The sequence below is a fragment of the Palaemon carinicauda genome, chromosome 21 (assembly GCF_036898095.1).
Source record: "Palaemon carinicauda isolate YSFRI2023 chromosome 21, ASM3689809v2, whole genome shotgun sequence".
Taxonomy (NCBI): domain Eukaryota; kingdom Metazoa; phylum Arthropoda; class Malacostraca; order Decapoda; family Palaemonidae; genus Palaemon; species Palaemon carinicauda.
In genome coordinates, this window is record NC_090745.1 from 85,818,587 (window position 1) to 85,840,100 (window position 21,514).

Consider the following 21,514-nt stretch of genomic DNA (forward strand, 5'->3'; position numbering starts at 1 on the left):
ACATCATATGGTTGGTCAATAAGGGTATCGTTTGCTGTTCTGTTTTGTCTTGATTTGGAGCTCATGCATCGGCTAGTACCTTTAGGTCTGTTTATCGATCATAAGCCTGTGTGACAACCACTACTGTTTCATAAATTTCAGGTAAACAAACCTAATCGGACCAACCTCCAGCATTGTACTGTAGGCTGATAGGCGTAGCTTACTTGGTACCTCCTTGTGCTGATGCAGAGCTCACTCATTTACTGGTACCTTTGAGAACAGTTAGCAATTTTGAACCTGGTGTGGCACCACCGCTGTTTCATCAGTTGCAGGTTAAATGTCCTGTCTCAGACCAAACTCCATTAGGCTGATATTCATACTGTTTATGCAAGTGTTCCACTGATGGAGATCACACGTTGACTGGTACCTGCTGTAGGGGTTTGTGGATTGCGGCCAGACGTAGCACGCAGACTGCCCAGTGTCTTGAATGCCAACCACACACCATATCACTACACAAAAAAATGGTGGAATACCCAGAGATCTGGGAGAAAGGTAAACAGTCAAGAAGAACTGGGAAATGGGCACCAGCCCTTGATTTTATACTGGGCAAAGGTACCCAGCTAGACCCTTGGAATTTCCTAATATTATTCTAGAGTTATATCGTCTCACTTATACTGGTATGCATGGAGTCGTATATAAAGTGCAGCAGTATGCTTTCTATGTAGGATGTTTCTTTATTTCAAGTTAATTAAACACTAGGAACATTAGGAGAGGAAATAAAAATCAACCAAAAAGAAAAAACTTCAGGCTGGAATGGGGAATATCTAATGTGAGGAAGTGTATTAAAAAAGAAATTATTGAAAAAAGGAAACATAATTAGGTTGGAAGTAATACTTGAATATAAAGATATAATTTCAAGATTAAAATTTATATTATAAGAAAAAACTAGTATCCCTCAAGACTTCAGTTCTACACTAACTAGACTAAAAAAAGGGAATTGAGAAAAAAACATTCTCATGTTGGACACTCATATTTATACAAAGCCACCAGGAACAGGTTATTCAGCGAGTCACATTAAAAAAAAATATATAAAATACAAAAGTCCTTCAAATTACCATCCCATCGGCAGGTTCCAGATGCAAAACCTGTACTGTAAGCATTAACCCTTTTACCCCCAGGCTATTTGGAACTTTCCAACCCTTAACCCCCAGGGGTTATTTTTTTTTTCAAGCACATTTTGCAGTATATTTTTTTTAAATTGCTCTAACAGCCTTAATTTTCGTCATAGATAGGTCAGGTTGGTCTCATTCTCTTGGAAAACGCCTGAAGTTTCTCAAAAAATTATAAAAAACATGTAAAAAAAAAATGTAAATAAGGGATTTTGACGTAGGAAAAATCTATTTCTGGGCGAGGGACCTGTGCCGCCCAGTGAATAAGCTCCATTTAAGCACTTATTCTTAGGTAATTTACTGCTAAATATACCAGAGAAAAAATGTAAAGGAGTGCTAGGTTAACTAGCTCGCTCACCTATTGGTGTCGGTATAAAATTGGGCGTATATTCCAGAGGTCCCGCACTATTTAGATTAATCCACGACAGAGAACCCCAATAGAGGAGAGCCGTTCAACCTCACTCGGTACTACTACAATGCATCCGCTCAGAACCCAACTCCTTAGCACCCAAAGTTTGGGGACTCCAAGGGAGAGGAGCTGGGAGGGTTCACTGGGCGGCACAGGTCCCTCGCCCAGAAATAGATTTTTCCTACGTCAAAATCCCTTTTCTGGGCTCGAACCTGTGCCGCCCAGTGAATCTATACAAGAGAAAAATGTCACCAAACTTGCAAAATAAAGGAAAAAACATAAGCGTAAGAGAAATACAGGATGCTTTAATCAGAGATGAGTACCAAAAAACAATTATAAGGGTATCTTAAATATGAACATAAATCCAATAAGGTAGGTATAATAATGCCGTGAGTGATAATATATACAGATACTCAGGAGCATAAAAATTTACAAATATAATAACAGTATTCAGGTGCGAGACCAACGAATACAATAGGGTATAAATGAGGCAGGTAAGAGGGAGAGATAAAGAGTCAAGGCATTAACCTGTGAGTTACTCGGGAGTAACTACGCTCCCTGCGGCTACTGTAGAAAATTTTAGGGCTTCCAAATGTTTAAGGTAGTGTTTCTTGAACACTGACGGTGATTTCCACCCTGTATACCTGGAAAGGTCTGTAAAATTCATGTGGTGAAAGAAGTTCACCGAGGTGGCAACCGCCCTGATATCATGTGCAAGAGGAAAAGAGTCAGGGTTAGCTTGTTTAATAAAATACAAAATTTGTTGCCTGATCCCTTTAATAGTAATGGTACCGCCTTGTTCTCTAACGAATAGAGGCCCCGAGGAGTTAGAGGAGGTCCGGGATAGATAAGACCTAAGAGTAGTGACAGGGCACAGCGACGGATCTTGCGTGAGGGGAACAATTTTCCAGGAGGTCCATCTGTTTTGAGGGTCTTCATTCTTAGCCAAAAAGAATTTGTTAGGAGAAAGAAGGACCTCTCCTGAAGGCAGAAAGTCAATATGACCCGGGTCTCTCGACAAGGCTGCCAATTCAGAAATTCTTGCCCCGGAAGCCAAGCTCACTAGGAAAAGTGTTTTCCTGAGAAGGGGCATGTAATCACAAGAACTGTTAATGGTATCAGAAGCCAATTTGAGTACGTCATTAAGGAACCAGGTCACCGGGGTAGGACGAGTAACCGGTTTCAGTCTGGCACAAGCTTTCGGAATTGAAGCTAACAAAGAGTCGGTTAAGTCTATGTTAAAACCCACTAGGAAGATCTTTTTCAGAGCCGATTTAATAGTGGTGATAGTATTGGCTGCCAGACCTGATTCTAATAAAGATCTAAAGAAAGTGACTGTAAGGTTCAAGTTCATACAGTTCACGTCTGAGTCTATTAAAAATTTTGCCAACTTTTTAACTGCAGAGTCATACTGACGGATGGTGGAATCCCGTTTATCTGATTCTAGGAACAAGGTGTTTTGAGGATCAATATTGGCACCATGCATAGCCGCAAACTTCATAAAGTCCATAAAGTTAGGGCGCTCTGAATGTTTGAGAAAGCGTACACAACGCGTGTTTGTACTATCTGAGACAGAACCGGATTGGGTATCGGGTGAGGGTATAGTCTCAACTCCCGCAGGAGAGGATACCAGTTGCTCTTGGGCCAGTTGGGTGCGACCAAGGCTACTTGTCCCTTGAAGGATCTCAGTTTGTCTAGAACTTTCAGCAAAAGATTCACCGGGGGAAAGAGATAAATCTTTTCCCAGTTGTCCCAATTCTGTGACATGGCGTCTGTGGCGTAAGCCTGAGGGTCTAGATTGGGAGCCACATATACTCTCAATTTGTGGTTGGATTCCGTGGCGAAGAGGTCCACTTGGAGACCGGGAACCTGAGAGAGAATCCACCGAAATGACTTTAGATCGAGTGACCATTCCGATTCTAGAGGGGAGGTCCGGGACAGGGCGTCTGCCACTACATTCCGGACTCCCGCCAGGTGGACAGCTGAAAGATGCCAACGGTTCGAGGCTGCTAGGGAGAATATGGCTATTAGAACATGGTTCAGAGGCCCTGACTTTGACCCGCCTCTGTTGAGGCAGCGGACCACCACTTCGCTGTCGAGGACCAGACGAAGGTGTTGTTTCTTGGGAAGAGCGAGACGTTTCAGGGTTAGAAGAACTGCCATGGCCTCTAGCACATTGATGTGAAAATGGCGGAACAAGGGAGTCCAAAGACCTTGAACTTTCTTGAGCTGAGAATAGCCGCCCCAACCTGATAGGGATGCGTCTGTGTGAATGATTAATTCCGGGGGCGGAAATCGAAGGGGAACTGACTTTGACAGACTGTTTGTTCTTGTCCAAGGAAGAAGTCTTTCCCGTAGAATGGGAGGAAGGCGGACTTTCCTGTCCCGGAGCTTCCGGTTCGCCCTCGAACGCCAGACACGATTGATATCTTTCAATTTTGCCTTCAGAAGAAGATCCGTCACTGAGGCAAACTGAAGGGAACCCAGAATCTTCTCTTGAAGCCGTCTGGAACTTACTTTGTCTTTGAGAAAGCGTTTGGTGTTTCTTGCAATCTCTAACCTCTTGGTTCTGGGAAGACACAGAGTATGAGATATAAGATCCCATTGCAGGCCGAGCCATTGGAACTTCGATTTTGGAAGAAGACGGGACTTCTTGAAGTTGATCTGGAAGCCTAGAGATTGAAGATAATGGATGACTTTGTGAGTGGCTTTTAGGCAATTTTGGGAGGTGTCTGACCAAATGAGCCAGTCGTCCAGATAGGCTACTACTTGAATCCCTTGATTCCTGAGTTCCTGAACAGCGACTTCTGCTAGCTTTGTGAAGATCCTTGGGGCAATGTTGAGCCCGAAAGGCATCACCTTGAAGGAGTAACTTTTGTCCCCTAAGCGAAAGCCTAGGTACGGACGGAAGTGTCTCGCTATCGGGACGTGATAGTAGGCGTCTGTAAGATCGATAGAGGTGGTGACGGCCCCACGGGGAAGTAAGGTCCGCACCTGCGAGACGGTAAGCATTCGAAACTTGTCGCATTGAATGGACAAGTTGAGAAGGGATAGATCTAGAATCACTCTTCTCTTGTCTGAATCCTTCTTCGGAACACTGAACAGCCGACCTTGAAACTTCAGATGTTTCGTTTCTTGTATGGCATTCTTTTGTAAAAGTTCCTGGACAAATTCGACCAGGTCCGGAGTGGAATGTTGACGAAATTTGTTCGGAGGAGGAGGTCCTTGAATCCAACTCCACCCTAGTCCCTTGGAGATGATACTGAACGCCCAGGGACTGAACCTCCATTTGTTGCGGAAGGCATAGAGCCTCCCCCCTACCTGCTGCACCTCAGTATTGGTTTGAGGAGTTGCCTCCACGTCCGCCTCGGAAGTTCTTTCCTCTGCGAAAGGCTCTTCCCCTGCCTTTGTTCTGGTTAGAGCCACGGTGGTAGCCTCTACCTCTACCATAACTCTGGGAAGAGCTATGAGCCTCGTAGGACTGGTTAAAGGCAGGGGAAGTGGCGGAGGCACCAGAAAGCTGGCTCTTAGGTAGCAGAACGGTGACATAGTCATCCGAAGGAGCCCGAGAGGTGGAAGGCTGTGCAGGGGCAACAGAAGATGGAGGAAGAGGCAGCCGGAAGTTGGATGAAGCACTCTGTTGTTGCCTGAACTGGGTGGAGGTATATGGTCTAAGCTTCTTCCTACCCCGGGCTTGATAATTTGCGGGGTCATACTTGCGTTTAGGGGTCAAACCCCAACGGGCTTTAAGGCTCTGATTAACCCTAGTGGCCTCCGCCAAGACTTCCTCTACGAGATCCTCGGGGAAGAGATTTGAACCCCAACAGGAGGACCGGATGAGTTTATTAGGTTCATGCCTAATCGTCGCCTCAGCTAGAACATGCTTGCGACATCTGCGTTTAGCAGTAGCAAAGTCATATAAGTCATAATATAACGACTGTAGCGTAGCCTTGTTGAGAGACTTAAAAATACTCTCCGTATCGTAAGTCAAGGCTATCGACTCCGTGGATGTGGCCAGGTTTAGAGTACGGCCCACACGTAGGCGGGAATCATATTCCTGTTTAATGAGAGATTCCGGGAGACGGGGAAGCTTCTCACTAAACAAGACTGAGGCACAGTCTGCTGCAAGCTTGCCGGAGGTAAAGGTGGTATGGACGTTGTCCCAACACTCAATACCTGAGGGAAGAAGGAGGGAGATTGGATCCACCTCTCGGATGGGAGGCAAGGGCTTCTCCTCCAGAGCATATTGAAAGGCAAGCTCTGCCACCTTATTGACGCATGGAGTCAAGGTGTTCTTGTCCATTAAGAACATCGTAAAGGAGCTTTTATGAGGCGTCAGCATGGTGTTAGTGCAGCCGATGTCATTCAAAAATCTGGCCCAAACAGATTGGGCTTGCTCCTTCGGGAAGATGACCGTCTCTTTGGGGACCTTGTCTAATCGGACTAAAGCTTCCTCGGTAAGTCTGGCATAACCATGAAATGGAAATGCCAGACCCGGAGGAAAGAATTCAAAGTCCTCTAGAGGGCGAGTGCCAAGGCCCTCCAGAGTCAACATTCCGTCTGAGAACGGGGAATGAAGAGCCATCCGCCAGGGGTTGTTCTTGGCAAACGGCGGGAGCTTAGAGGCATCCGGTATGAGAGAGCTTTGGACTCTCTCCGGAGCTCCTTGCTCTAAAGCCCCAATTCTCTGACCGAAGTTAGAGAACATCGTGTCCATCCTCGACTGCATCTCCGAAACCAACTTTTCCTGCATCTCCGACACGATGCGAAGCATAGCTGATTCGGAAAGGCCCGGGCTAGCAGCAGGAGGGGCGGAAGGAACTCCCGGGTCGTGAGACTTAGAGGAGGAACCAGAGGTCTTTGAAGACGGGTTTGTACCAGGTTTAGAGCCATGAGAAGTCTTGTGAGGCTTGCGAGCTTTGGGTAAGGTCCTTGAAGTAGACTTATCCTTAGGGGGAACCGGGTATGAACGTTGAGACGAATCACGGTCCCCAGAAAATCCAAGAAAGGAAGAGCGATCAGAAGAAGAAGAAAGAGCGGGGCTGAGGATAGGAATCTCAGCGCCGGACACACCTGCCTCACTTACCACCCTACCTGTATCCGGCTCGTCTAGCAACATTGGTTCGACGTCCAGGTTCATGGAGGCAACATTGTCCTCCAGACCTCCGGGGGCGTCCGATGGATCTTGCTCTGGGTCGATGAGACCCGTTATAGTGGCATCAATGTGGGCAATGATGGGAGCTGCCACATGCCTAGCCACAGCAGCTGAAGACTTGGCGTTGGGGTAAACCATGGTGCAGTAGTCCTCAGATAGGACGTACGGCCGCTTAGACTTTACATTCCGGGCAAAACCACCAACCCACACCTTCAGTGTGGCCCGAGCCGCAGACTTTTGCTCCGGGGATGCCTGAAATAATAGTGGGAATTATAAAAGGGAAACTCCCAATGGTCCTTCAAGACCATAGATATCTTACTAAATAGTAAATAAAATAAGAAGGCAATATAGCCAACGGGACTCACCGAGTCAGAACCAAGGGTAGTGATGAGGTCGAAGCAAATCACACAGTTATCCGGGTGCCATACCACAACGTCTTCCAGTTGAACCCCACAAGGGGCGTGAGATCGGCAGACGGAGTGGCCACAAGGCTGGTGCAGAACAGCTGCACAGGCCGGCGTCAGACAATGCACCATCTGTAAAAAGAATAGTATATGAGAAACTGTAATTCTCTTAATTAGGGGCGGGTCTGGAGGACCCGGGCCTAACATAGGTCTAACACAAGATTAGAGCCTAACTACTATTCTATAAGTGGCCTAACATAGGTCTAACACAAGAATAGAGTTTAACTATACTATTCTTTTAAGTAGGGCCTAAAATAGGTCTAACACAAGATTAGACTGTAAAAAATAAAATAAATTTTTTTTTTTTTTTTTTTTTTTTTTTTTTAGGGGCGGGTCCGGAGGACCCGGGCCTAACATAGGTCTAACGCAAGGTTAGAGCTTAACTATAATATTCTTACATAGGGGCGGGACCGGGGGTCCCGGGCCTAAACATAAGTCTAACTTGAAACTAAAGTATAGCCATCCATTCCGGTCAAGCCGGGAGCATAAAAAAGGATGCAAAAACAAGGAATTAAGACACATAGTGTCTGATTTCCCGGGGTGGGGTAGACCCCGGGCCGGGAAATAAAGGTATATTCAATACCAATTCCTTTAGGGACTCCGGGGTAGTGATCTGTCATATATAATCATCATAGGAAATGTTATAAAATAATAGGGGGGCGGAACTGTAACTAAGAACTGCCAATCGAACCCGGAGGGTTTCGTATAACATAAGCCAGAATGAAAAGTGAATATAAAATAGGGTACACCGGGATCCAACTCTGTAGACCGGTGGCCAACCAGACTAGACAGAGACTAAACCGCCGGGCCACCCGGAGGACAAAGTCCATAAACACTTAACTACCCCCTCTAAAAGGAGGGAAGGCAACGGTCCCTTAGTGGAGGGGGGAGAAGTCTAGCCTCCCACCTAGCTAGAGGGGGAGCGTGGGGGAGGATCACGTGATACGAGGCAGCAGGGCTACCAACTGACGATCCCCAATCAGACAGATCAAACGGAGTAATGGCACAAATATTCATTATAATAATAATAATAGCGTTAAATATATGAATAAACACATTGAAAATTTTTGGGCAAGGCATGCAACATAAATAATTAAATCACAAAAGACACACCTGATGGCTAAAATAACATTGCCGCCTTAGCACGGTCGGCAGCCATAGCGATACGTAAATGATATCGGCCCAAAATTTGAACCACGAGGATTCTAAACGCTAAATAATGAATATTCACAATAACAAATGATATTTGATAATAAAAATAATACACATAGTAACACCGCAAGTGAAAATTAAAAGCTCTCAAAAACAGGAGTACCAACTGTAGTGAAATCAAGCAAGATCGGTATGAACGAAGAGAATAAACTCCTATAATATAAATATTAAACGATCTAGGTTGCTCAAAACACAGTAAAATCCAGCTTGGTACTTAACTTAGACGGTGTCTCCTGGGAAACCGACGAAGAAGCCATAATTCACTAGAAAATATCCAAAAGCGAGAGCACCAGAAAAAAAGCGGGTTACTTTGAACGTTGTGCTAAAAGGAGTTGGGTTCTGAGCGGATGCATTGTAGTAGTACCGAGTGAGGTTGAACGGCTCTCCTCTATTGGGGTTCTCTGTCGTGGATTAATCTAAATAGTGCGGGACCTCTGGAATATACGCCCAATTTTATACCGACACCAATAGGTGAGCGAGCTAGTTAACCTAGCACTCCTTTACATTTTTTCTCTGGTATATTTAGCAGTAAATTACCTAAGAATAAGTGCTTAAATGGAGCTTATTCACTGGGCGGCACAGGTTCGAGCCCAGAAAGCAGTTTTTTGCAAGGACGTACCGGTACGTCCATGGGGGTAAAGGGATGAGTTTTGTGAAACGTACCAGTACGTCCTTTGGGGGTAAAAGGGTTAACATCATGACAGAGCCTCTTTGGTAAAGGTAAACATAAGAAAGATTCAAGCTAAGGAGAACCCTGCAACATAGCAAGTTTGGACATTGACTTCACTTACATTTTACCTCTGGTGAAACTTATTTTTTTACCACTATATAAGGTCCCTTGTTCCTTTGGATGAATATATGACCCTAATACTTGGACAATAGTGTCACTATATGAAAATAGGCAATTACACTATGATGGGGAAAGGTCGAGCAGGGATAAGACTGATCACACACTAGTAGCTACACAGAAGCAGATGTATTCATAAAATACAGCACTTAAGTCAGGTTTAATAGGCAATTAAGTTTGTGACAGATTTTGCAAAAAAAATTAACTTGTATCATCTAATCACAGCCTTGGAATCTTTACAACTAACTGACCTACGTTACCAACACTTATTGATGACAATCACAATGTATGTCGATTCAAGGATGGTGTCCCTGTCTCTTTTAAACGATACACAACCATTTCTAAAACTGATTAATATCTGAGGTGTTTTAAATAACAAGGCAGGATTCTGAAACCGTAAACTTCAAATTGTGATTCAATTTATTTCTAATCCTAAAACCTGATCCCAGCTGGATGCAGGGCGCCATTACTCTGTGAAAACAAACAAATGGGTAATCTCCAATACTGTACAGTTAGCCCTTGATTGCGGTCATGAAGTTTGTATGATTGGCCTTGATCTTAGGGCTGCTTTTGACCATGTTAATCATGATGCCCTTGTTTTCAAACTCAAACAGTTGGGAGTGGGTGGGTTGTTTCTTAGCATCATTATTGAATTCTTAAGTAATCAATCGCAAAGAGATGTTGTTGATGAGCACCATGGTGAGTATAGGAATGTGATATGTGGTATTCCCCAGGGTAGTATTCTTGGCACATTACTTTCTATACTATATACACATGATGAGGTTTGGGCTAGAAAGCAAGCTTGTTGCATATGCAGATGATGCTACTGTCTTTGCATCAATTCCGTCTCCTGAATGTAGATCTGGGGTTGCCGAATCCCTTGATAGAGAACTAGCTAAAATTAGTGCATAGTTCAAATTATGGGGTATGAAGTTGAAATCTAACAAAACTCAAAATATGATTGTAAGTAGGTCAAGGACCATGGCTCCTCAACATTTGGATCTCAGCATTAATAATGTTTCTTTACTTTTGTATGATTCTTTAAAAATTTTAAGTGTGATTCTCGACAGCAAATTTACTTTTGAGAAACACATTAGGTCTGTGTCTTCTTCAGTTGCACAAAAAATTGGCTTATTGAGTGTCTTTCAAGATTTTGGTGAACAATCTATTCTGAAGAAGTATTTTAATTCTTTCATTTTACCTTGTTTCGAGTATTGTTCTCCAGTCTGGTCTTCATCTGCTGATGCTCATGTTAATTTGTTGGACAGGAACTTATGGTCTGTTAAATTTCTTATTCCTGATCTAGATATTAATCTCTGGCACCGTCGTTCAATTAGTTAATTATGCATGTTGCAGAAGATTTTGTTGTAATACTGACCATTCTTTCCATTCAGATCTTCCCAGACAGTTCCATCCTGTTCTTAATACTAGATATGCAGTTATTTCTAATAGTCAGGCCTTCTCCATCATGAGGATCAATACTGCACAGTACTCTAGAAGTTTTAATTCAGCTGTGACTAAGTTGTGGAGTGATCTTCCTAATCGGGTAATTGAATCGGTAGAACTTCAAAAGATCAAACTCGCAGCAAATTTTTTTATGTTGAACAGGCTTATATAAGTCCTTTTATAGTTTATATATCAAATATCTGTTTTAATGTTGTTAATATTTTTAAAATATTTTATTTTAATTTCTCATTCCTTCTTATGTCGTTTATTTATTTCCTTTCCTCACTGGGCTATTTTTCCCTGTTGGAGCCCTTGGGCTTATAGCATCTTGCTTTTCCAACCAGGGATGTATCTTAGCTAGTACATACATACATATACCAAGGCACTTCCCCCAATTTTGGGGGGTAGCCGACATCAAACAAATGAAACAAAAAAGGGGACCTCTCCTCTCTACGTTCCTCCCAGCCTGACAAGGGACTCAACCGAGTTTGGCTGGTAGTGCTAGGGTGCCACAGCCCACCCTCCCCCGTTATCCACCACAGATGAAGCTTGATAACGCTGAATCCCCTACTGCTGCTACCTCCGCAGTCATCCAAGGCACCGGAGGAAGCAGTAGGGCCTACCGGAACTGCGTCACAATCGCTCGCCATTCATTCCTATTTCTAGCACGCTCTCTTGCCTCTCTCACATCAATCCTCCTATCACCCAGAGCTTTCTTCACTCCTTCCATCCACCCAAACCTTGGCCTTCCTCTTGTACTTCTCCCATCAACTCTTGCATTCATCACCTTCTTTAGCAGACAGCCAATTTCCTTTCTCTCAGCATGGCCAAACCACCTCAACACATTCATATCCACTCTAGCTACTAACTCATTTCTTACACCCGTTCTCACCCTCACTACTTCGTTCCTAACCCTATGTAATTGAGATACACCATCCATACTCCTTAGACACTTCATCTCAAACACATTCAATTTCTGTCTCTCCGTCACTTTCATTCCCCACAACTCCGATCCATACATCACAGTTGGTACAATCACTTTCTCATACAGAACTCTCTTTACATTCATGCCCAACCCTCTAATTTTTGCTACTCCCTTAACTGCCCCCAAACACTTTGCATCCTTCATTCACTCTCTGACGTATATCTGCTTCCACTCCACCATTTGCTGCAACAACAGACCCTAAGTACTTAAACTGATCCACCTCCTCAAGTAACTCTCCATTCAACATGACATTTAACCTCGCACCACCTTCCCTTCCCGTACATCTCATAACCTTACTCTTACCCACACTAAGACTCGCCTTCCTTCTCTCACACACCCTTCCAAATTCTGTCACTAATCGGCCAAGCTTCTCTTCCTCGTCTGCAACCAGTACAGTATCTTCCGCAAACAACAACTTATTTACCTCCCATTCATGGTCATTCTCATCTACCAGTTTCAATCCTCGTCCCAGCACTCAAGCATTCACCTCTCTCACCACTCCATCAACATACAAGTTAAACAACCACGGCAACATCACACATCCCTGTCTCAGCCCCACTCTCACCAGAAACCAATCGCTCAATTCATTTTCTATCCTAACACATGCTTTACTACCTTTGTAGAAACATTTCACTGCTTGCAACAACCTTCCAACTCCATATAACCTCATCACATTCCACATTACTTCCCTATCAACTCTATCATACTCTTTCTCCAGAACCATAAACGCAACATACACCTCCTTACCTTTTGCTAAATATTTCTCGCATATCTGCCTAACCGTAAAAATCTGATTCATACAACCCTTACCTCTTCTAAAACCACCCTGTACTTCTAAGATTGCATTCTCTGTTTTATCCTTAATCCTATTAATCATTACTCTACCATACACTTTTCCAACTACACTCAACAAACTAATACCTCTTGAATTACAACACTCATGCACATCTCCCTTACCCTTATATAGTGGTACAATACATGCATAAACCTAATCTACTGGTACCATTGACAACACAAAACACATCTGTTCCGTAACTGAAATACAAACCACGCTATTTAATATGGGTAATTACTTTCGGCGTAGCTGAAATGACGAGCCATTAGAATTTTATCGAGGGTTTACTACCCCACCGCTAGTTAGCGGGGGGGTAGGGAGGGTAGCTTGCTAAACCCCCCCCCCCTCACACACACACACCTGTGCTTGAGCTCACTTTGATCTCGGTGCCTTTTCCCATGGCAAAAACTTATTTTGTATGGTAGTAGTTTACACCACGCTCTCCATTTACTCCAAAATAATGCAATCCTACAGTTCTCATCTTCTTACACAGTAATTAGGTGGTTATATAAATTCTGGGAAAGCAAAAAATAGCAATATATGTTGCACAGGGGGGGAGGGGGAGGGGTTGGTTGGTTAGGGGGGGAGGGGGGTTTCCTTGGGCGTCCGAGTAGCCTGTTCGACAGAATATCGCAACAAACTTACTTTGTTAATAATAATGGATATCACCACCAATATATTGATCAACGACCATGGCTACATTCCAATTCCAGTAAACCCGGTCATAATCACTAGTTTTTTCGAATTTATCCTATAGATAATTTATATGATTCCAGGCGGCCTGGTCTCTCAAAAGTTGTCTAATAGCGCACCATTCAAGTAGTAGGTGCCTGTTTACAAATGAAAACACTGAGATTTTGAAACGTTCTTTGTGTTTCAATGTGCCAGTTTTCCAAAAATATCCTGGAATATCACGAGGCCACTGATTCCTGGGCCCTATTAAATCCAGAATGGTGCACCATAATTCGTATAATCTACCCATCCAGCTTTAACGAGAGATGCTGAACTACTGGCACGGTGGCACCACGGTCCCGACAGAGTACATTTGGTATATATTCAAAATATATACTAAATTAAAAATGGATCAATTACTCAAAAGTGTATATATTTACCAAATATATTTTATATTTGGTAAATATTTGATGATAAATCTTATTAAAGTGTATTTTTTAAAGAAACTGTTTTGAGAATTACCATTTTTCCAATGATACGTTTTGCTACAGTAACGCCATCTATTGACCCCTGTGTAAGGATGCCTACCTTAGACCTAGTGCTGCTATACTACTTTTTAATCTTTCATTTACTATACTGCTATATTAAATTATATTAAAATATACCTAGTTTGTGGGAGGGTACAAAGCTGCCATTGCAAGCAAGAAATGGTGGTAACGGTCTACTACTCTCTTTGACCTTGACAAAAAAAATCGTGCCAGATACCCTCTGAAATGGTACTTCTTCCGGCCGAATTTTGGCACCCACTCCTTATAACTGCGCCACTGCCTCTCAATGGTATTGGTGTGGGCACCAGTTTCTGGGTCCACAAAGTTATAAGTATGATTCACTGTTTGGTGATCGAAGCCTTCAGTTCCCAAATAATCGTAGGCTTTCCAGCAATCTGATATAATGGTGGTACCTGGCAACACCTAATTCTTAATCATTGCTAATAATGTTTCCCGGTCCTGAGTTACCACTGGATCCGCAAAAAATTCACGGGTCTCCCTGCAAATACCACCAAAGACCCACTGGCCGTCCACTGTTCGGCCTTTATTGTACTTCCTTTTCCCAAATTTGCTTTCGTCAATTTCCACTGTTAAACCCGGGCCACCAATAGGCTTCCTCACCACTTCAAGGTAATTTTCAAGGACCTCCCTGATAAAATTAGACCAGTCACCAATGGTTTTATTAGTCCACCCTATTTCCTGGTGGATGAATTCTTGATTATTTTGTCTAGATACACTTCATTAAAAAATACATTATCTCCAGCCTTCACCTTGGCCTGGGACAGCCATCCCCCTTTAAACACTGCTACAGAATAATTGCACTTTTTGGCACTCTGTTTTCCAATGGCAACTTTTTTCTGGCACCGCCAAACCCACCTTTTATTGTCAAGTTGGCACTTATTATCACTACGGCCACATTTGTGTTCTTTATTAATAACTCCGTGTTCCTGTAATTGTTTTATTACAAAATTTATCTCCTTCAAATTATCCCTTAACACAAAAATACTATTCACACAGCCACATTCGTATTTCAAGGGCTCGATCGCTGACAGCGCCATTGTACGATCTGACATTCTCAGTTTCAATTTCCCGCCAATGAAAACATACGCTGTAAAAATAGTCATTCTCATAAAAAGTTTCTTTAAAGAAAAAAAATATAACATTTATTGTAAAATATACCATTCACAAATAGTGACACTTTTGAGTAATTACTCAATTTCTAATTTAAATATTTTGAATATATACCAAATGTACGCTGACGTCACGACCTTCTCTTTGGTTGACTATGTTTACGATGTCGGTTCCAGGTTGTATAGTACCTCCTCCACAAACCCTTCCCCTCCCCCCTCCCTGTGCAACATATATTGCTATTTTTTACTTTCCCAGAATTTAAATAACCACCTAATTACTGTACAAGAAGATGATTACCTTGTCAATTTTAGTAGAACTTTTCGTTTGAATAAATAGCGCATAAATCCCAGGCAAGTACAGTATTGAAGTAATTAATTGTTTTAGAAATTGTACTCTTTTATTCAAAGGTCGAGATATTAGCAATATGACTCTCAGGTAAGAATTGAAATACTGTAATAAATTTTGTCATTAATATTTGCTTGCTCTTTATGTGATGCCTTTTTCAGAGATTCTGAATGAGTAGTGGAATAGTTCATGATAATTGCTGTTGATTGGCAATTTCTAAGCTTTAAACTGGTCATTGCTGTCTGTATAAAAAAATTAATGCTTTTCTTCATTCCAGCCGATATACACGTCTCGGTTTAAAAGCACAATATCGAGAAGAGGTTGGTAGAAAAGCTAAGCAAGTATTAGATTATGGACGTGTAAAATATTTGAATAGCCAGGGATTTAGAAGTCGCCTTATACAGTATGTAGACAAAGAAGAAACCCTCGAGAACATTGCTCTAGTAGCAGTCAATCTATAGCAGACTCAAGACATTGGATAAAGGAATAGTCTTTCCTTTTGTATGGTGAACCTAAAAGTAAGTTTGATATAGGCTTCAAAAGTTATGCATCTTGTTCATTTTGTCAGTTGCAGCTTACTTATTGGTAAATATGTATACATTTGATTCAAAATATTACTTTATGTATTACAAGCCTCTGATGATGTTATAGTTAAGTATAGTAATACTCAAGAATTAGATTCTACATTATTACAAAATTCAGATTATTTTATTATTTTAAATTAGTATAAATTTCTTGATCTATAATAAAAAGGTTTAGCAGATTAATGGGTAATTACTGTACATGCATAAAAGAGCAAAATTGGACCACTAGGTAAGGCCTGCCAAGGTAGGAAAAGTAATTAGAATCACTTAAAGTAAGTTCTTGTGTTCTGACAGAGATTTGTTCCTATGGTGCATTTTAACTTGAGTTTTGATGCAAATCAGAATACACCTAAATACATAAGCTCAGAAGTCACTCGCCTATGCTATTGCAGTAGGAAAGTCATAATCTAGGATATAAAACATGTTTTGTCATCAATAAATAAGTAGCCCTAAAGAAACACTTAGAAAACAAATATAAAATAATGTAATGTAATTAGTAAGAAAAGAAATACTTCTTTTCCTTACCTTTACTCTCTCCATATCAAGAATGATACCTCTATGTTGCTTGGTAATGGCTGTCGAGTTCATAAGAACAGATCCTTTCAAATGTTCTGTGATGCAATATTTATCCTTGATAATTGTTGTGACAGTCTAATGTCGGAGTTGTTAGTTTGTATTTTTCTGTTTTCGCCCATTTCATTATGTCTGAATTTCCCTCTCATAGGGATGGTTTGCCTATTCTTCGAAGCACTGCCATCTTTATCTGCCTTATTCTTGTGAGCCTTGTCCAAAAGTTACCAGAAAACCAGAGCACTCAACAATCTGGAGGTGGGGGGTAATTTCATTGGAGAAACTTGAATCAGCACCCATGGAGGCTTTGGCATTTTTGGCATTGGCCTCTCTCCACATTGTTTCCTGGTTTGACTAGTGGTCAGAAGCAGTGTCGTATGTGCTGCTTTAGAGGGAGTCTTCACGCTTAGGGTGGATCTGAAGAACGACTACTTTTAAATGCTAGTTCATCTGACCTCTTGAAAATAACTCTGCTTCTTACTCTGTGGTATAGTGTACCAGTTAGAGAGACTGTGCTTCGGATTGTACACGGTTCCCCAAGAGTTCACCTTGGTAACAGCTTGGGACCACTCGAGAAAGGATATTTTGTGTCTTGATGATTACTTTATCTTGGCCTCCTTGGAGGGGAAGTTGTTCAGTATCAAGATCGGAGTCTTACATTGTGGATTGTGGTAAACTGGAAAAAGTCAAATATCATACCCAGGTAGAGGTTGAAGTACCTGAGCATTCTGATAAGATTCAGCAACAACGAGTGTCTTTCCCACAGATGATCGCATCAAGAGGCTTAGGGAGATTGTGTGACCATTTTTGTCCAAGACATTAGTTCCAGCTTGGCACTAGCAATGTCTTCTTGGCCATCTGTCCTCTTTGGAGAAGCTTGTACCTCACGGGCAACTCCACCAAAGATCTTCTCAACTGTTCCAGTTGGGCTGGAGATTCGGATTGATCTGGCCTAGTGGCTCGATGAGAACAAACTAACTCGACTTCTTACCTCCAGACATTCATCCGTTCTCGAACGCCGCGAAGAAGAGGTGGAGAGCACATCTAGTCGCTGCGGGAGTGTAGACCGAAGAGGAGAGGCATTGAAACAACATCTTTTGAGATGCAAGCAGCCTATCTAGGTCTAGGGTTGCAAGCATTCCAAGAACGTTTGAGGCACTCGATAATGCTTATGTACGACACCACTATTGTCATGGCTTATGTCAATAAGCAGGGGTGGGGCAATGGTTTCATGTTCCCGCTGTGAACTTCCGAAGGGGATACACATCTGGGCGGCATTCCCTGCTGTAGTCGTCACCAAGGTACATTCTGGGCAAGAACCACACACACTCGGTTGCCAGGGACAAGTTTTAGGAGCAGAGTGGTTCCTACATCCTTTGGTGGCAGAAAGGTTTCTTTCCCTGTGGCACTGCAAGGGGATCAACCTGTTTGCCACATAGTTGAACAAGAAGCTCCTGCTCTCTGCTCCCCCTTCTGGCTCCATGGGTTGCATTTGATGATGCCTTCCAACACTCATGGGATCACCTGGACGTCTACACCCTCCCACTATTCTACCTGATCGGGCCAGTAATCAACAGTAAATGATTTCGCCAGGACTCAGGATGGCCCTAGTAGCTCCCAGATGGCTTCGTGCCAAGTGGTATCCCGATCTACTTGCTCATTTGGTCGAGGTCCTGAGAGAACTACCCATGTGGCCTATCCTTCTCTGTCAGCTGCACCTTCAGAGTTACCACCAATCTGAGGAGTCATTAGCTCTTTGTAGACGGAGAGTATTGAGCATCTCCGAGAAAAATGCTTTTCGCGAGGCACTGTACATGTCGGGATATCTTCGAAGGTCCTCTACAGCTGTCTACCAGGGTAAGTGGACCCTCTTCTACAGTTGATGTCATAGAAAGGGTATTTCTCCAGTCAGAGCAACTCTAGCACAGATCGCAGATTTCCTCATCTTCCTTCGTCAACATAAACAGCTCAGTCGCAGCTGTCAAAGGCTATCGCTCAGCCTTGTGTATGATCTTTCAACTGAAGGGTTTAGACCTCTCAACTTCCTGGGAGCTGTCTATACTCGTGAGGAGCTTCCAGCAGCCTTGCCCATTCCGGGATCTCAGGCCCTTGGAGTGGGATGTGATTTTAGCCCTCTAGGCTCTTACATGTTCTCCGTTTGAACCTTTGAGATGGTTGTCAGATAGGGATCTGACCCTCAAGACTGTCTTCCTGCTAGACTTAGCATCAGCAAAGAGAGTGAGTGAGTTGCACAGCCTCTTGTATGTAATCAACCACACTTGTGGATGGAAGGAGGTCTCCTTCAGCTTTGTGCCAGACTTCGCAGCCAAAACTCAGAATCCAATAGTGCATGACCCCAGGTTCGAGTCCTTCTCTATCCCTTTCCTCTGGAAGGCATCATTTGGTAATCAAGAGGAGATGCTCGTGCCCCATGAGGGCTCTGCGGTGCTACCAGAAGAGGACCCGACACCTCAGGCCTAGGAGTCAGAGACTTTTTGTTAACACTGGCAGATTCATTAAAGAGGTGTCAAGGATCACTGTCTCTTTTTGGCTTTGTTAGATCTGTAAAGCTTATGCCTTGTCTGACGAAATAGTTGAGGTGCCAGTCAGGACCAGAGCTCAGAAGGTCAGTGGTATTGTCCCCACACTTGCTTTCTAGAGAAATCTCTCAGTAGGCCAGGTGTCGAAGATAGTTGTCTGGAAAAGACAGACACAACCTTTTACTTGAGAGAGTATATCCACATGTCCCTTGACACCTCTATGCTTGGACCTGTGGTGGTTGCTCAAGCTGTTATGTAACCAGCTCAGCTCCTACATGGGACAAGGATGCATCTCGTATGTGGTAATGTTTCTGACACTAGTCCAGAATGAATGGTGGTTGCTCAAGCTGTTATGTAACCAGCTCAGCTCCTACATGGGATGAGGATGCATCTCGTCTATGGTAATGCTTCTGACACAAGTCTAGAATGAATGGTAGTATAACTGGCTCTTCTCTTGCTCTGCCCCTCCTTCGGGGACAAGTGGCCGATGCTTTACATGCTGGTCGAACCAGAGCACCATTCTTTATATCCAAAGAAGTGTATTTCTCTATCACCTTAATGAGCAGGGGGTTGGGGAATCTTATGCTAACTCATTAATCATGTACTTGGTACAGTATTTAATTCTAAGTAACATCCCCTTTGGGGAAGTGTTCCTCTTGGCTGATCTAGTACAATTTCTTTTAAACAATCCAGGTCCTATCAGTTTTTTAATCCTTATGGAAAACAGATAGGACATGTCAATAGTCCTCGCTTTGCTTCTCCGCAAATTAAGTGTTGAACACTTCCAGGGAAGAATTAGAACCTTCCACTTTAGGTTCCAGGGGACTTTAGACCCTCCAAGCAGTGAGTGTCCTTAACTAAAGGATGAAGGTTTGTATGCTGCATAGGAACAAATAAATTTTACAAAATAATTGTTCTCACTGTTATTGTTATTTTTGGAGTAAATGCTGATAAACAGAGTTGCTGGAGAAGAAGCAATATGAATGTCAGGCGAATATAGAAACACCAAATTTCATTAAAATAATTTTTTTCATTCATATTTTACTTTATCTGGTAGCCTTTTCATTCCCTGTAGTTCTAATTGGCCCTTTACTATAAGGTCTAATCTCATCCATTTCAAATCAGTATTCCTTTTATATATTTGAACTTTCACTTCTCAAATGGCAGATTTATTAGAGGAAGGATTTTCTACATTAAAACAAATATCCTTCAACATTAATTGCATATTCTTCACCACAATTTTGATTACTATAGTAAGTTTAGAGAAGATAAAGCTTTAAATAAAAGGTATTTTGAGAAATTATACAAGCCATTGGAATAAAAAATAAAACACTGATGTACAACATTTATTGTGGTATCAGAAAACATTAACATATTCTTCCAAAGTTAAATAAATCTCGGGAAAGTAACCACAATATCAGTTTTTTCATCAATTATCTCAAAAACTATTACAAAATACTGTAGCAGCCAAACACATAACATCTTTCAATATGAAAGATAATTTAGTGCATAGATGTATCGATCATTCATCACATTACACAAGCTTTGCATTACGCAGCTTCTAACACAAAATATTATCTAGGAGATATTTAAAAGAAATTACCGAAAACATTCTTGACTAAAGATCTGCACATTGATGTACAGTATTATATATATGAGATTAACCCTAAAATAAAATAAATTTGTTACAACAATCAGCAAATATATCTCAAGAGCAATAGGAATTAATTGCTAAAGGCTATACAATTATAACATAATATATTATTCTACACTTTTTTCTTACAATATATTATTGTATTTACATACTTCTATTCTGTATACAGATATGTTGGTAAATTTTCTAATACCAAATGTAAAATATGAATGTGAAATCTGGGTAAAATTAAATTTTTCCAATTTTTTTTATACAAAATCAGCATGGTACTTTTACCAGTTTATCCGTGTGCCTGTGGAAATCCGCAAATACTCCAATCCCATAGGAAGAAAAGACATGCCAATCTATGCAGGTTGGTGGCTGTACACTTGCTCTATCCTTTGGCAAAAAACCTTACATCTTGTACAGTGTAAACAGATTGTGACAGACTAGTGTTTGGGAGAAGGGCATTCGGTGTAAAATTAATGGATTATAGAAAATAATAGTTTACCATAAAGAATCACTTTTACATAGCTTGAACTAAGTAGAGGTTACTACTTACAATATGAATTATGTTGCACACTAAATATTACTGGAAATTCCTATCAGCGTAATTTTGGCCCAGCTGGATAGCTTCCTTGCTTTTAACTTTTGTCTGATTCCCTAGTTCTCTCAACCTTTCCCATTTGCAACTTAAATATAATTTAACTTGGGTGAAAGAAGTTAAGCTGGTGTAACCTCAGAGGAGAAAAAAATAACAATGACTTGAAAGAACTAGTTTGTTGTAAAGAATGATTAAGTTTCAAAGACCCACAACTCCAAAGTACCAACAGGGTGTGGTAGCTGTTAAGGGGCCACCACAGGAAAATTAAGGTTTAGCATGGTATGAAGAAAACTCGAGAAAAACAATTCCATTTACCAATTCCATTAACAAAATAATTAGCAAGGGATTTAGGAAGATGAATCACCAAAAGGATACTGAGGAAATAA

General features: G+C 41.9%; 1 protein-coding gene across 6 annotated transcripts in view; it reads left to right on the forward strand.

Annotated features, from left to right (window-relative positions):
* Window positions 1-21,514, forward strand: part of LOC137615305 (tRNA:m(4)X modification enzyme TRM13 homolog) — a 203,422-nt gene that overhangs the window by 121,128 nt on the left and 60,780 nt on the right. For 3 of the 6 annotated variants that reach the window (XR_011039214.1, XR_011039216.1, XR_011039215.1), the window contains exon 10: window positions 15,475-15,715. Coding sequence is in view for 3 of the 6 variants with exons in the window: in XM_068345061.1 (XP_068201162.1) it covers window positions 15,475-15,658 (184 nt within the window). In the remaining 3 variants the exon portion in view is untranslated. Of the gene's footprint in view, window positions 1-15,474; window positions 20,682-21,514 lie in introns of those variants that run through there. The other 3 variants (XM_068345061.1, XM_068345059.1, XM_068345060.1) reach the window with 1 other exon arrangement.